Raw genomic sequence first — 17,329 nt, 5'->3', positions numbered from 1 at the left:
TATTCCCCTGTGTAACATATTTGTTTTTCATTTTTTTGTTTGAACATGAATAAGCCCATTAGTTTTCTCGTTTGAGTTGTTTTACATTTGTCATTTCATGACTATGCTGTATCAGCTTTGCTTGTTCTTGAAGGTTGTACGGTGACCTATAGTTGTTAATTTCTGTGTCATTTGTTCCCTTGTGTATAGTTGTCTCATTGGTAATCATACCACATCTTCTTTTTTATATTCAAACAGAAAACTTTTAACAATTATTGAGGCTGTCATCCTCACCAGAAAAACAATACCCATGTCTTACCTTCCACAACTTTCATTGCAGGCGAGACAAAAACCTCTTAAAACAGAACTCTCTATGATCTAAACTTTGAAAGAAATATTGCTTTGGCTTAAACAAAGTTATACAACATCTAATCTTTATATTTGAAAATTTACAAAATGTAATATAAAATGTCAATGTGTAGTATTAGGTGGATGTAGTTTCCAGTGTCCGCCACAAAGACAACTTTTCTGCCATCTTTGTTCCCACGCCTTCATGATTGATGACTTCGCCACACTTGACAACAATGAGAACGCCCCACATCTACAGCACTGCCTAACTAATGATGATAGTTTCACACCCAGGTGAATTTGGCGAACAATGTCATGATGTTGATGGTTTTCTATTAATCCATCGGGAATAAACATGGAATTAGTTTTCTTAATGTTATACAGATAATCAGGTTCTTCATCTAGAGTCATCATTTGTGGAAATTGTTGTAAAAACAAACTGTATCCTTCATTTGATAACCGAAAACTTTGATTAATACCTGGAACTAGCATTTTACTGGGCAATACTAGACATTCATCTAAAAGTTCTTCGTCCAGATCAAGTTTGACGTTTTCTTTACAACATAACCATGCCTTTGTTAACAATTTGAAGAGGTGCGGTAGGCAGTCTAGAGTTGATGCTGTGGTGAAGACAGGTTGACATGACGGACATATGATACCCCAGATACGTATGACGATAATCAATTCTCGTAAAATGTTAAGTATCAGGTTGTCACTGAGTAACGATGCTCCAGGGAAGTTGTTGTACGACTGAAACAGTGGTATGGATGCCAAGAGATGTAAGGTGAAATCTGCCACCCACTGGATCAATGGCTGTATTGACTGCAGTGCCACTGAAATAAACAAGTGCATTAATTATAATTAATCATCACATTTGCTGTAATGTAAAAAACATAATATGTGTAGATAATGATAAATCTAATGTAATTTTCAGTTTAAAAATCAAAAATAGACAAAAAATAAAAGTAAAATATTTTTGGGTTGACCGTGAAAATTATTTATCAATTCTAGTTGACATTCATTAGAACTTGGATGCCAATTTCTGAAAATTGTTTTAGCTTTTCAGCTATTTTGCCCATCACAAACAAATGAAATATTTCTATAGAATATATGTTTCACATCTTTACTGAATCATAAAACTTTTCCAATAATTTCCAAACTGACATTTATTCAATCTGTCATACAGTAATTTTTCTACATCATCTACATGAAGTGCTGAAACTAAGTCAAGATAGGTTTTGCTGTTTCTTGTTTTTTTCATTTTTGATATTTTTTTTAATCATCTGTATTAATTCTGTTGGTATTTTTATTGTCTTATAAGCCTATACTACATTCAAATAGCTATAACTGGATCATGGCATGATTTCACTCTGTGGTTCCTGTTTTCTTTCTCCATTAAAATACAAACTTATTCAAGCATGAATTGAAATCTTGTTTAGTTCATAATATTTTTTTTTATTGGGAAACTTTTCAGTTTCTTGTGATATTACTTTTTTAAAGCAACATTGTTATTAAAGAAAGGTCAAAATTGGAGAATTTTTAGGATAGAAAATCAAATATCTACAAAAATACAATTTTCTCTTAATCTATGAAAATTGGTTGTCATTAGAAGTAATGCCATAATGTGATGCTATTAGTGATTAGTATGTATACATTGGTTGTCATTAGAAGTAATGCCATAATTTGATGCTATTAGTGATTAGTATGTATAAATTCACGACTTAATCTTCAAGTCATATGAAACGAGGAAGTGGTGAAAAATAATGTTTATCCAATTCTTATATATCATAAACTTAGTCCTCTGTGCACGGTATTATCATTTTTTATGCAAAATATATCGTATAATCGTCATTTTTTTTCTCTCCGTCTGTTATGATTTAACAAATATGGCTGCTCATTAAATGCCGTGTTTTGAAGCCGAAGTATACCGATTGTCACCTTGTAAACAAATACATATGTAACAAAAAGCATGGGTATTGAGCACATGTTTAACATGTACAATCAGATAATTGTTTATTTTAATGACAGATCCATGCATATTGCGTTCACCAGATTTTTACGAGGAGGGTTACGTTCAGGTCACTATGCATACAGAAAATATGTCGGCGAATTGCTTCCTGGAAGCAAGCTATTAAAACTAAGTAAACTTTTTCTTAATGTGGAAAATTAAAGAATTTTCCTCAGAAAAAAGTATATATACATAAGTTGTATAATGAAAACTATCCATTTAGTAATAAGAAAACATGCATAATTTTTTTAATTTGAGGTTTCATATGACTTTAAGCTTATTACATTTAATATGTCATTTAATACAAATACAGATATTGCTACATGTACAATGATGTCAGTAAAAAAGTGTTTGACACATTAATGTTACGAACCACCCTTTTAATCTTATCCTATTAATCCTAAAACGATTTCTACCATAGGATTAAAATTATTAAGTTATTTCCATAGTGAGTTTCCAATGTATTGTTGAGCTTAATAAGAACAACACATGCTTGTTCAACACATTTGTGTGAGCATTCCTTAATTATAATAGAAATCTTATCAATTCATTTCTTTATTGAAGTTGGAGAATGTGTCCATGTGTCCATGTGATGAGTTATAGTTACTGGCACAGAACATCATAATCATCATAAACACACACGTCATCATCACAGAACATCATAATCATCATAAACACACACGTCATCATCACAGAATTATAGGACTTTTCAAACTTTCTCTCTCTCTCCACTTTTTACCTATGAAAGCTAGTATTATAAATTTATAATCTATAAACTGTTTCAGTCATTGGATTATACTATTATTGTAACTTTATATTGTAGTATGGAGAAACTTCATAAGTATGATTTACTTGTGTCCAATCCATTTTGCTTTAATTCAGTAAATAAAATATGTTTAAACTAAACTAGATGATGCCCCCACCAACATATAATGTTATAAAGGGGGATAATTTAAAATCTGTAAAAGTGACGCCACTAAATTAAAACTTGATCTGTGATTCTTAAAGTTTATGATAATGGATGACAAATGATGGCAAAAGCTCATATGGCCATGTGTGAGCTACAAGTATACTAATCCATATAGAAACATGATTATCCCTATATGCCCAACCCCTATATCATACTAATGTAACAAACACAATTCAACCAATGGATTGAAATAAGACGCTTTCACTCCCTTCATGATACTGATTGTGTTATTTTGTAAGCTGTTCACCAGACACTTGTAAGTGAGCTAAATATTAATCATACATGACAAATGACGTTTGTGATAATAGCATTACACAATATAATTATATATCTATCTTAAAATCAAAGCCATATATCATCATCAGACAGTAAAAAATAATCTGATTATATGTAATGTAACTGCTAAATAGTGATGTATTGACCAATTTATCTAGCTTTTATTTTATATCTATTATTATTTTTCATACCATTTGGATTTCCAGACACTTTTCTTGTATCTATCAGAAATTCTTCTACTTCAAATTTGACTACCAAACTTTCTAGATCTCCATCTTTAGATTTTAGACACATAAGATTCAATCTCTCTGAGGGGCTCTAAAATAAAAGCATACAACATGTACAATTTATCATGGTTGTGACTAGTTACAGTAATTTATGTATGGATTATTTATGAAGGAGCAATTACCAATGTAACAGGCTGTAAAAATATAATTTTACAGTAAATCAGACCTCCATGAGAACAACATATAATTGGTATATACCATATTCTTCCTGGATTGTATGATGATGCTAAGAATAAAATCTGTAACATTCTTTGTTTTAGAAATCACCATAATTAAGAAGTAAAAAAAAATTCTGACATTCCTAAGACTGAGAACAACCTTATTTTCCTGAACTATTTCGTGTATTGCATTCTATTGCAAAAGTCAGGGCGCAGCTTTATACGACCACAGAGGTTGAATCCTGAACAGTTGGGCAAGTATTGACACACCATTCAAGCTTGATACAGCTCTGAATTTGGATTGTGAATAAATATTTGACACAAAATAGCTAGGTTTCTGACACAGAATGAATGTGGTCTAAAGTTAAATTGGACATTTACCTATTATTGTCCAATATCCAAAATCTATATACACGGTAGATTCAGCATATCAAATAACCCAAAGAATTCAAATTTTGATGAAGTTCAATTTTGGACCCTTTAGCACTCAATGTGGACCAATTTGATAAAGGCCCCGCCGGCCCAAACATCAAAACCTTAATACATGGTTACATGAAGCATATCAAAGAAACCCATACATTCAATTTTTGTTGAAATCAAACAAACTTTAATTTTGGACCTCGATCTGGACCAACTTGAAAACTAGGCCCATAATCAAAAATCTAAGCACATGTTTAGATTCAACATATCAAAGAACCCCAAGAATTCTATTTTTGTTAATATTAAACTAAGTTTAATTTTGGACCCTTTGGACCTTAATGTGGACCAATTTGAAAACAGGACCAAAAATTAAGAATCTAATTACACGGTTAGATTCAGCATATCAATTAACCCCTATATTTCAATTTATGAAGTTTAATGTTGGTCCCTTATTCCTAAATATAAAATGTTGGGACCAAAACTCCCAAAATCAATCCCAACCTTTCTTTCGTGATTAAAAACCATGTGTTCAAATTTCATTGATTTCTATTTACTTTTACTAAAGTTATAGTACGAAAATCAAGAAAAATGCTTATTTGTGCCCCTTTTTGGCCCCTTATTTCTAAACTGTTAAGACCAAAACCCCCAAAACCAATCTCAACCTTCCTTTTGTGGTCATGAACCTTTTGTTTAACCCTTTAACCCCCAATCCCGCCTGTAGGCGTGATGGCGACAACCATTCTTTGATGGCCCGTATGACTCTCCATACCTTTTTTGAACTGCCCCACCTGAACTGTCATGATAGCAGGGACTTCAATCAAGCAGATCATGGTCCAAAAACTCTTCTCAGACGTCTTTTTAAGAAAATATGGCACTTTGAAAACCGTTTAAGAGTTCAAAATCGGAAAAACGTGAAAAGTAGCCAAAATCAGGTGGGGGTGGGCATCTTTTAATGGCCACTACGTAACTGGTAGTCATTGTAGGTATAAACTATTATCGTAAATGCATGCATAGGTGGTATAGGAACACAAAGAGGTATAATATGGCCTTTAGGAAACTAGTCTGTAAAAGCTAGGTCACCGTGTTGTTAAAAATCCGTAAAAACAGACATTAAGGCAGGCCTGACTTGACAATAAAATTCGCCAGCAAGAAACCTAAGTCCCATATACTCCCAGTTGGCATGAATGGACTACAGTAACTATAGGGTAAGACTTGTATGACAAAGGAACACAGTCTGGTCAATGTTCACCTCTCAAGGTCGTTTTAAAATCGGAAAATAGATGGAAAATTACCATTTTTTCAGTGGGGGTGGGTTCAAACCCAGGAGAAAATCTTCCATCTACCACCCCACCCCCAACCCATGATATCTGCCCCTAAATCTCAATATATAGTTTTTATATAAAATAGATGAGCATCAGTTACAGCATCAAGAGTCTGCTAATTTGCATATAATTTGCATATGATTGCAAATTTTTGAAAATGCCTGATTTGCCAGAAATCTCTTGGGGGCGAATGAGTTAAATTTCATAAATTTCTATTTACTAATACTAAAGTTATAGTGCGAAAACCAAGAAAAATGCTAACTTGTGCCTCTTTTTGGCCCCTAATTCCTAAACTGTTGAGACCAAAAACCCCAAAATCAATCCCAACCTTCTTTTTGTGGTCATGAACCTTGAGTTTAAATTTCATAGATTTCTATTTACTTATTCTAAAGTAATTGTGCAAAAACCAAACAAATACTTATTTATGCCCTGTTTGGCCCCTAATTCCTACAGTCAGGGGAATTACTTAAATGAGTGATTTTGTAAATCACTGATTTAAGTAACATTACGTCCATAAAGGTTGGAAGTAAGTGTTGTCTTTCTTTTATAATCACCTATTAAAGTAGTAAAAATTAATCACTAGACTAAGTGGTCCAAGTACACAGTTATAGTCCTTTGATTTTCGTTGTCCACGAATATAGTCCTTATTGAGGACAGTGTGTTACTTGCCAATTTTTTTTATACCCCTTCCAAATTTTATGCCTCATATAGCAAGTAGGGGGGTGAAATGACACTTTAAAAAAATTGGGTCATAAATTTTAATGTAAAGTAGTGATTAGGTCCACCTGAAAAATTAGCACTTCAAGACCCCCTTAACATAAAATTGTCCATATTTTGAGTTAGAGCTGATGAAGTTTTCTATAATTTTGATATAATTTGTCCCAAAAGTAGTACAACACACTGTAAAAATATCATTGAGAAAGCGCAGGTGGGATTTTTTAAATTTTCATTTATTATCTAAAAGAAATGCACTACGATATAACTGTGTACTTGGACCAAGTGATTTAATTTTATTGTAGATTTAAATATAGGATACTAATGATCCAGGGACTAATTATGTTGCTAAAATTATCAGAACCAACATCTGTGTTGATAGGATGACCGGGTCATGTCAGGTGATGACCTTGTAGTGAATCTAGGATAATGACATACAAATCACTTGTTTATGTATCATACCTCAATTTCTTTCCAAAAAATCACTTCTTTAATTAAGTATCATTATTTTAATAACCCCCAATAATTTCAACACCCTGAACAGTAAAACTTTGATTGCGAACAGTAGAATTTTATTACATAATCTGTAAGATGTAAGATGAAACCTAATTCCTAAACTGTTGAGACCAAAAACCCCAAAATCAATCCCAACCTTCCTCTTGAGGTCATGAACTTTGTGTTTAAATTTCATAGATTTCTATTCACTTATACTAAAGTTATTGAGCAAAAACCAATAAAAATGCTTATTTAAACCCCTTTTTGGCCACTTATTCCTAAACCATTGGTAACAAAACTCCAAAATCAATCCCAAACTTCCTTTAGTGGTTATCAAACTTGTGTTACAATTTTATTGATTTCTGTTAATTTAAACTTAAGTTATTATCTGGAAACCATCCGTCTTCGGCGACGCAGACGACAATGTGATACCAATATATGACTGCAAATTTTTTTGCAGACGTATAAAAAAACCTGTCAAAATAGGTGCAATTAGGAAACCCTCACGTTTGAAATAGCCCTGTAAGAAAAATATTTAAAGCGGGGGTATAAATATGAGAAGCTAACATACAAGGAAAACCAAATGATGAAATAAGCTGACATTAGCTTTTCACAGTCAACTGAGCTAAATATGATTTAAGACTAATTACTGAAATTGAAAAAAAAAATTAAAAAAAATTATGGTTTCATGGATGATTTTAAATAAAGAATATTTTTCTCAATGCTTATGAAAAAAATACAGATTCAGATGAAATCATTTCAGAAGTCAAAAGTCCCAAATTTGGATCTCACATTGATACATGCCCACTATAAATTTGGACAAAAGCTCAATAAAGCTTGTGATTCATACCAAAATATATTCCAATCAAATAATGTTTTCTTATCATATCTTATCTATTGCTTTTCTAAATTCATAAACAGACTTAAAATGTCATGAAAGTTATATGAAATTAATGATTAAGCCCTACCACATCCTGAATAGTAACATTCTTTGGTCTGAGTAATGCTTTAAACACAGCATACAGTGACAAGAGGACAAGTTTGGTGTGACAGTCTGTGGCCTTCTGGTGGCCAACACTACTACAGCAATACAGCGCCATCTTCAGGGCAAGCAGACGTTGACTGAATACTTCTTGTGTAGCTACTGCCTGCTTGCTGTGTGTTTCTGTCAACTTCTGACAAATGTTTTCAATCATACCTGAAATTTATACAGTTTTGTGATAGCAATAACCTTTGACCAGGAAGATATTTCCTGATGAGACATAACTTGTTCATAATATTGAAATCAATGTGGTACGACTGCTACGTGTGCTAATGATACAAGTATCTACCCAAAAACAAAGGACAAAGATGAAAAAAAGGAACATGGGAAAGTTGCAAGGATATCAATTTGGTCAACTTCTAAACTGACTTTGCTCGTATCCAAATTTTTAAAGAGCACTACAAATTAAATAATGTTGTCCTTTACCATGCTAACTTTGTAAATATTATTAGATCATGTACAAAATTTGGACTTCAATCATACCTGTAAGAAGATTAATCCAAGAAAAAGCTTTATGTAGACGCAATTAATTTATCGTTTACAAAAACTGGTATCATAATATTAAAAGTGTATTTTTGGCCTAATAAACTCAGATTTCTCATTAAGGCACATACATGTGTCATCGGCACATGATTTTCTATATGACTGAATAATATCAGGAACTAGTTCATTCCCTGGATTTGTCTTGGTTACACTAACTGAGTAATATCATCATCATAAAAAAATTCCATTAGCATGTTTAGCTGTAACAATGATGCAACAAATTGCTTTTTGTCAATATTTTTTTTTACCAGAAATTGACTTCCATTATTATTCCTGCTTGCAATAAAGGTTGAATCTGAGATCCAATTGATATATATATATATATGTTCAATACTGATAACATATTGATCTAAGAAAGGCATTTATCAATTCAATATACGCCTCCGGGTGCAGGAATTTCTCGCTACATTGAAGACCTGTTGGTGACCCTCTGCTGTTGTTTTTTATTTGGTCAGGTTGTTGTCTCTTTGACACATTCCCCATTTCCATTCTCAATTTTATTATACAAAACTAACCTGGTTTGACTGCTAATAAAATATCCCACCAATCCTGACCTGTAATCATGGCATATTCTAACAACAAACACACATGAAGTGAGGCCATCGTCATGCTTACATCTCTCACATTATAAACCTTTAACACAGATATCTGCCCATCATGTACGGCTATCAGTCCACATCCACTTAAGGTCTGAATCAAGTTAGTTATATGAGCCGCGGTTTTCTGTCTCTTGCTTGGACTAAAGCCTTGAATCTGTCTTTGTAAGATATCTGAACTTGATTGCAAAACTTGATGTGTGAATCTATGAATAAATTTGATACTTCCATCCCGATATGATACAGCAATGTATGGAGAAAACCCTGGTTCCATTTGGTTACTTAGAATCATGGGTAATCTTGGATTAGCTATAGAAGTTAAATAGGAAGCATGTTGAATTGTAGCTTTATGCATCCATTTAGGAATTTTGAAGCCAGCATCTTGTGTCTGTGGTATAGGGAACAATTTGTTCAATGGCATGTGTTGTTCAAGTAGCTGCCAGACTTCCATACAACTGTAACCATGACTACCACAACAGAGTATCAATGTGTCGCTGGAGTCCATGTTTATAAACTCGACGTTTGTGATCATCATCCTCTGAGTACTACTGCTCCCGTACTCAATCTGACTTTTCATGTGAAGACTCGCTCCAGCACGGATTTCAATCTTTGCACAGGTACCATTTAGACTTAATGAGACCAGGTGGCATTGTATGGCAGACGACAATTGACCATCAGTGGTTGCTATCATGACATCACCATTACCAGTGTGCCCCATACTTGCTATGTTGAGTCTGTTGTAAGATTTACCTAAACATTCCTGAACATACTCCACACTTTGATCAAGTTGATTAATGATGCCTGCTTGGACCTACAATAGATATCAAGATTAAACTTTAACAAGAAAGTGTCTATAGTACATTGATGTCTACCTCGCATTCTCATTTTCTTTGTTCAATGGCAGAGTTCTTGAAATCTTTTTTCCCCTGTTGGTCCTTGAGGGACATATGCTGATATTCACTATTATTTCTATTGCAAAATACTGAAATTGTGCCGGTCCTTTGCAAATTTTAGTGGTCAAAACCTTAGGACCACCACTTTTCAAGAACTCTGCAATGGACCATGAAATTGAGGTAAAAACTCTAATTTGGCATTTAAATTACAAAGATTATATCATAGGGAACATGTGTAAATGTACTTAGTTTCAAGTTGAATTGGACTTTTCAACTTCATTAAAAACTACCTTGACCAAAAATTTTAACTTGAAGCAGGATAGACGTACAAATGGACAGACAGAAGGACTGACTGAAAAAATGTAATGCTCCTCCTATGTGGACTCATACAGAAACTTAAAATTACAACTTAATGGAAAATATCCTCAATATTATTTGAAAGTATAATTAAATGCAGTTGTTTAATTGATTTGTCAATGATATTAAATACTCCCTCCGATCCAATCCCCTTTTTAAAAAATTAAATACATGCAACCTGATAGAACAGTTAGATTAAAACTGAACCAAGAAAGACAACTCAAATTCAATCATAGTTACTATAATGCAAACAGTGTATTTGATTAATTTCTCATGTAGAATAATAGATTTAATAAAACTGTTGATTAATATAAACATTTATAAGGTTTTTCCATCCCCCAGTCTTAGATAGCCTAAGCATTAATTGACAGAACATTAGGACATTTTCTTTAATACTCTTCAACAATTGATTTTATTTGGAGTTGTAACTGTTTAGACTCTAGCGCAATTAATGTCTTTCCATTTCTAATATAAATAAGAAATGAATCATTTTAATAAGCAGATGAGATACAAAAGGAACACACAAAAATAAAATCAAAGAGAAAATCTGGAAGACAACCGATTTTCAACAATTCAAAGCAAAGGTTGTATACTTATATAATTACTGCCTAATTTTCAAAAGTTCAACAAAATTACAAAATATCTCCCATTAAATGACATAACCAAATTGCTTAAAACAAAAATAAAACATTACGATATAACTTAAGAAGTCACTTGCAAGGTTCCTGATTTGATACAGGCACATCTGGCAAGGTTCCTTGGTTGATACAGGCACATGTGACAAGGTTAAACTACATTAGTTTTTTAAGCTAAGATTTTCAAATAACAAAATAATATTGAGAGAAGATTTGATCTATTAAATATACACAATAAGAAAATTTAACCTACTAGTCCTGTAGCAGTGAGAACCAACCATCCATCTTCTGCTTTTCCACCAAACTTTGTTAATGTTGGACTGAATGATTTCGATTTTTGAAACTTTTCCATGTAAGAATTTGTATCTTTTTTATCTGGGTTGAAAATTACCTGAAAGTATAATTTCTACTTGTACAAAAGACATGATTACACATATTTTATACAATATTTTTTTCCAATTCTTAATAACTCAGAACTAGTATGTCTGATTGTTTAGATAACATTTTGATTCATAAAATGGCTTCAGCTTCTCACGTTCTTATTTGCTGAAATCATATTGATATTCTCTCAAAATTGTGTGTCTAAAGGATGAAAATCCAGGATGAGGGGGACATGGTCTGCAAACAAAGCAACAGTCATGATCAGAAACAAGAGTTGAACATGTGAAAACAACTATAGAGGGGGCTCTCCTTAGATACACCTCTGCCTTCATCTGCTGTCTTGACACCCTTGTTATAAATAACCTATTCTTCATATCCATATTGAAATTTTCACTTCAAAACAAATTTTTGGAAGCAGAACCTATATACCTGTTTTTATACATCATATCATACTTTACATTAAGTCCTGAATACTCCTGCAATTATATTTTTGTTGGTGTCATTAAGATTGCTTTTGACCCTAAGGTCCTTTGTAGGGTAGATTATCTACTAAATTTTACTGACAGCACCAAAAAATTAGACCTTTTGATCTGGAGCATATTGAGAAGGTATACCTACACAAAATAAAAATAAAATTGCAACAGTATTAAAACCAATTATATTAAAAAAAGTGTTTACCTGTACACCAGAATGAAACCAGATAGCTGACAATATTTCTTCTCCTTGAAGTATACTTTTGCCAATATTCTTCCATTTATTCACTAAAAAATCCTACAAAATAGTATGTCTTATGTTTAACAATTGTTCATGTTAAACAACCCCACATTTTTCATGTCAGGGTCTTTTATGGATTCCATAATCATAGTTGAAAGCCTTACATTAACCTATTATTTCTTACATCCACAACATTTAAACTATGATGAAAAGTTGTCTCATTGGCAAACATACCACATATTTTAATTTAAAACAAGAATGTGTCCCCAGTACACGGATGCCCCACTCGTACTATCATTTTCTATGTTCAGTGGACCGTGAAATTGGGATCAGAACTCTAATTTGACATTAAAATTAGAAAGATCATATGATAAGGAACATACAATGTATATACTAAATTTCAGGTTGATTGGACTTCAACTTCATCAAAAACTACCTTGACCAAAAACTTTAACCTGAAACTGGACAGACGAACGAACAAACAAACGGTCCGACGGACGGATGGATGAACAGACAAACGGACGCACAGACCAGAAAACATAATGCCCCTATACTATTGTAGGTGGGGCATAAAAATTGTAAAAGGTGTAGACATTTATGAATAAGATTTATTCCTGCACCTTTAAACAACATTTTTAACTTGTCTTCAATTCATACTTTTTTCTGCTTAAGCTTTTTTTTAAAAGAAATCTCTGTGGATAAGTGGTTTATGCAGTTCATCTTCAGTAAACATTAGCCTGAGGTGTTGAGTTCAAACAGTTTGTGACAAGGTTTGTTTAACTTGGAATATAATTGACAAGGAAATGAAGGTTTAACAGTTTTACGGCTTAAGGTTGACAGTTCTCTCTCTATACTACAGCTTTCTCTACCACTGGCCACTATAGCCAAGTGTGCTGTGACAGGGGCTTAAGGTTGACAGTTCTCTCTCTATACTACAGCTTTCTCTTCCACTGACCACTATAGCCAAGTGTGCTGTAAGTTGTGTTAAACATAAAAAGAAAACCAAATTGTTCTGACCAAAGAAGACTAAACTACTTAATGACTTAAAGTAAATGTAGCTGATAATTGTTTTCAAAATAATTTTTAATTTTCTATGCAAAATATCATATCTTCAGAACTTGTGTAGTCAGTCTGTCTGACTGACAAAAAGTCAACAAAAAATTCATTCTGCAGAACAGGTGCTTTTAATTTTTGAGTCAAAAATGTCAAATTTTATTTTAGGTCAGAAGTGTCCTAAAACAGTTTGGCATAGCTATATAGACTCTACAGTGTATGAAACAAAACAAGTAGCTTATATATTGATTCCCGTAATCACTTTATAGAAATTGTATTACATATCTATACCTCCATTAACCATACAGAACAACAACCATCCACAGTGGTCAGAAGTAAACGATGACCTGTTCTGTCCCATATCATACAGGTTACAGCGGATAGTCCATCTGTGACAATATAGGAGTCCCATGGTCTGTCTAAATCTATCACTTTAACTTCATATGTTGTTGATAATGGTGTATCTCCTCTGAAAATAAAAAACAAAACAGAAACAATGAATCAGAACTCAAAAATACAACAATATGTACATGTATAGCAGAAAACAAAAAAATGTAATAAATAATACAAATGTATAGCAACAAGGATTAGTTTGCTAAAGCTAATATCAGGTACATGTCTGTTGAAGTAATGCTCTGACCAGAGATTATAATAACATCATACTTCTTAACTCCAATATTAATTTATGATGCAAAGGTTACAAGGAGGCACATGCTTGGCAAATTTAAAAATCTGAACATAGACATAAAAAATGTAGTATTAGTGCCAATGAGACAACTCTCCATCCAAGTCACAATTTATAAAAGTAAACTATTATAGGTCAAAGTACAGTCTTCAGCACGGAGCCTTGGCTCACACAGAACAGCAAGCTAGAAAGGCCCCCCAAAATTACTAGTGTAAAACCATTCACACTGGAAAAACAACGGTCTTATCTATATAAAAAAACAAGAAATGAGAAACACTAATGAACAACAAACAACAACTATTTAACATCAGATTCCTGACTTAGTATACATGCATGTATTACTATAATTTAAAAAACGTATTGAAAAAGAAAAGGTGTTTGTATATCTATAAATAAGATAGATAATAAACATTTGTTTTCTCAATATAAATGGGATTTTGAACTTGACTTTAATGTGTATAAGTCAGGCCCAGAAAACTGGGCATCCCAATTTTTAGTTAAGTGCAATAATCATTGATAATTCGCCGTTTCAGAATCTAATACATTCTTGGTAATATTTCCAAAAGCATACAGCAAAATATTGAGATTGGTTGACAACGTGATGAACAATAGAAATTCAACCAATGACGTAAAGTTATTTTCATTTTGGTGTACAAATAATGAGATTACCCATAGTCCTTCAGATTCTGAAAAGGCAAATTGATTCATATATTATAATAAATGCTGAAAATTATAGCCAATATAACTAGAAAATGATGTGTTGCCCTATTTTGCTTTAAATCAAGTCTTAAAAAATATACCTCTAGACAACTATAGAAGGATTATCCCTCTATACAGGTATAAATTTTACCATTAAAACGTTTAATCCCGCCTGTCCTAAGTCAGGAATCTGATGTACAGTAAATGTTGTTTGTTTATGTAATTTATATATATACAACAAAATAACATGTGTACTTTATTTTCTTTTGACAGTATTTTAAATGTAGAAGAATACATGTATAAATTAGCTCATGGTCTGTATCAGGGTTTCCGCTGGCGGTCGCCATTTTCGCAATTTGCGAAAAAATAATAATTGTGGCGATAAAAATTCGTCATTTGCGAAAGAATTTGGCGAAAGAAATATATAAACCGATTTATTTTCCTCCATCTTGTTTATTTACATTTTTTCGAGTTTCTCGGACTTTACCCGATCAGACAATACTCGGAATTCACCTTGACCTCAAAGATTTAGACAGAAAATCAATAATCAGCTGATTGCATTTTATAGCTATGGACAACAAAGGACTAATTAATAAAGGTGTTGCTTATATTGTTTCACAAAATGATATGGTCAAATGGCTTCCGCTATAAATGTCACATACAGAATTTATTTACATCTTTGCGACGCACGTGTTTGAAGCAAACTTTTGACATCTCTCCCTTTAAAGATAGTTTTGAAAAGAAAGCTGTTGTTGTGACAAAAGCAAGAAAAATCTCCGATTTAAAACTTTAATTCTTTTATCCTTTGACTTTAATAAAGTCGTTTGAGTGACACATGCACGTGTTTCAAGCATAGTTGTACGTCTCAACTTTTTCATTTACGATGGTCAAGAAAAGAAAACTGTTGTTATGAAAAAATCTATCCAAAAGGCTGGGAACAACCCCTCGAATGAGAGTTACCCTTCAATGTAATGACTACACATGAAATGAGAGATCAATTTCATGTGATAAAAGCTTTTGTTTTGTTGTAAAAATTACTTCTTAGTACAAAAGGGCACAACAGGAAAAATATATTTATGTTACTTGGCGAAAAAAATAATAAAGTGGCGAAAAATATATTGTTTTGGCGAAAGAGGTGGCGAAAAAAATAATTGACCCAGGGGAAACCCTGGTCTGTATATATGCTACAGAATAGATAAAATGTCTTTAAATTAAAAAATAAAGAATAGAAAATGTGTAATTGAATGAAGAAAACAAAATAAGTTGTTTAAATTTACAGAACAGTGAAAAACTGTATCAAAAGTGAAGAATACAGAAAAAGATGTCAAAAAGGCATCCTACCCATACTGCTACTACATGTACTAAGACCCTCTTTAACTCTTCCCATAACTCAAAAGACCTAAACACATAAATTCTACACCCAGAATTATGTAGACATATCGTAGACATGTCTAAAGTAGGTATCTCAATGATACGAAAAAGTAAAATTGAGTTATCTTTCTTTATTTGGGTGTGTTCCTTCATTTGAGGATTGTACACAGTACGTAGAAGAAGTAAATATGATCAACAATGGCAGCCGGATTTGATATTTTTGTATCATAACTGGCGTCAGTTAAAGACTAATTTCGTCTGAATTTGCTATTTTTTACGGAACAAGTAAAACGATATTTTAAACAAATTGATTTGGGTTTTCTTCTTCCTGTCAGTTACGCTTTCTTCATACAACTACGGTAAACATTGCAAATTGTGTTGTCTTATGAACATAACAACGTCGTAGGAAGGCGTCCAAAAAAAAAAAATTAGCCTTGCCAAATGTCATAATTTTTTGGACTATTAAACTAGCACCCTGCCCTTTTCAAATCCTGGCTAGAACACTGAACATATTAACCCTCGTCAGATAAAGATGAAAACAACATATTTGTGTTAGATGGTATTTTATTGTGTTAGGTGGTGTTCGGTTGTGTTCAGTGTTGAAAAGACCTACCAGGTTTATGCTACACCATGCATGTGGATATCTGAGCAATGAAAGTTTGAAGGCATGACAGGACTAAATATATAAAAGTTAACTTTTTTGTTTGTTTCAAGATATCTTAATCTTTTTTGGAATGATTTGAGTTGAGATTCTTATTTCAAATGTCAGTGCAGAAAAATGTAAAATGAACACCTCTAAGGGAGCTACCATTTGATTTTTATGGGGGGGGGGGGGGGGGGGGGGGAGGGGCTAGGATGAAAAATTTTGTCCTGCTTTTTGTTTTAGTGGTAATCTCTGTCCTGCCTTTTTATTTTTTACTCTATTTGGTCCTGCCTTTTTTTTACTAGTTTATCCTGACTTTTTTTACACAAATTGTCATCCTGTCTTTTTTTTTTTAACAAGTTTCTCATCCTGCCTTTTTTTTTTTACTCAAAACTCCTGTCCTGCCTATTTTTTTCAAATTTCATCCTTGCCCCCCATAAAAATCAAATGGTAGCTCCCTAAAGAAAAATGTCTATATGTCTCACCTATTCACAGTTATTTCGGTCGAAAAAGCCAAAAAGTTTTGGGGTGATAAAGAACAGCATGTCTTTTTCTCTGATATCCAATCTTTCTCTCCGCAAGGAACATCACAGTCCACCGTGTAAACTAATTCCATCCTTTTCCAATATTCAATTCCCTCCTGTCGATGTCAAAATTTATGTTTTGTATCCAACCAAATTTCACCTTTTATCAAGCACTTTGAAGACACAGACATTTTCTTTCTTTTACAAGTGCGTTCT

General features: G+C 32.8%; 1 protein-coding gene across 1 annotated transcript; it reads right to left on the bottom strand.

Annotated features, from left to right (window-relative positions):
• Positions 1–396: 396 nt before the first annotated feature.
• Positions 397–17,329, bottom strand: LOC139484684 (mediator of RNA polymerase II transcription subunit 16-like). Its single transcript, XM_071268547.1, has 8 exons — positions 17,075–17,329; positions 13,483–13,660; positions 12,103–12,195; positions 11,297–11,434; positions 9,078–9,969; positions 7,946–8,175; positions 3,773–3,899; positions 397–1,160 (listed from the first exon to the last, which is right to left on the bottom strand). The coding sequence occupies exons 1-8, from the start codon at positions 17,203–17,205 to the stop codon at positions 451–453; spliced, it is 2,499 nt and encodes an 832-aa protein (XP_071124648.1). The 5' UTR covers positions 17,206–17,329; the 3' UTR covers positions 397–450.

This window comes from Mytilus edulis, chromosome 8 (assembly GCF_963676685.1).
Source record: "Mytilus edulis chromosome 8, xbMytEdul2.2, whole genome shotgun sequence".
In the NCBI taxonomy this organism is placed as follows: domain Eukaryota; kingdom Metazoa; phylum Mollusca; class Bivalvia; order Mytilida; family Mytilidae; genus Mytilus; species Mytilus edulis.
The sequence above is the reverse complement of the archived record's forward strand: the minus strand, read 5'-3'. Positions and strand labels throughout refer to the sequence as shown.

Coding starts and splice junctions, on each gene's coding strand:
- LOC139484684 (XM_071268547.1), bottom strand. CDS start 17,205: ATGGAATTAGTTTACACGGTGGACTGTGATGTTCCTTGCGGAGAGAAA. Junction 11,435..12,102: donor GGTTTCATTCTGGTGTACAG/GTAAACACTTTT, acceptor TTATACTTTCAG/GTAATTTTCAACCCAGATAA. Junction 1,161..3,772: donor AGTGTCTGGAAATCCAAATG/GTATGAAAAATA, acceptor TGTTTATTTCAG/TGGCACTGCAGTCAATACAG.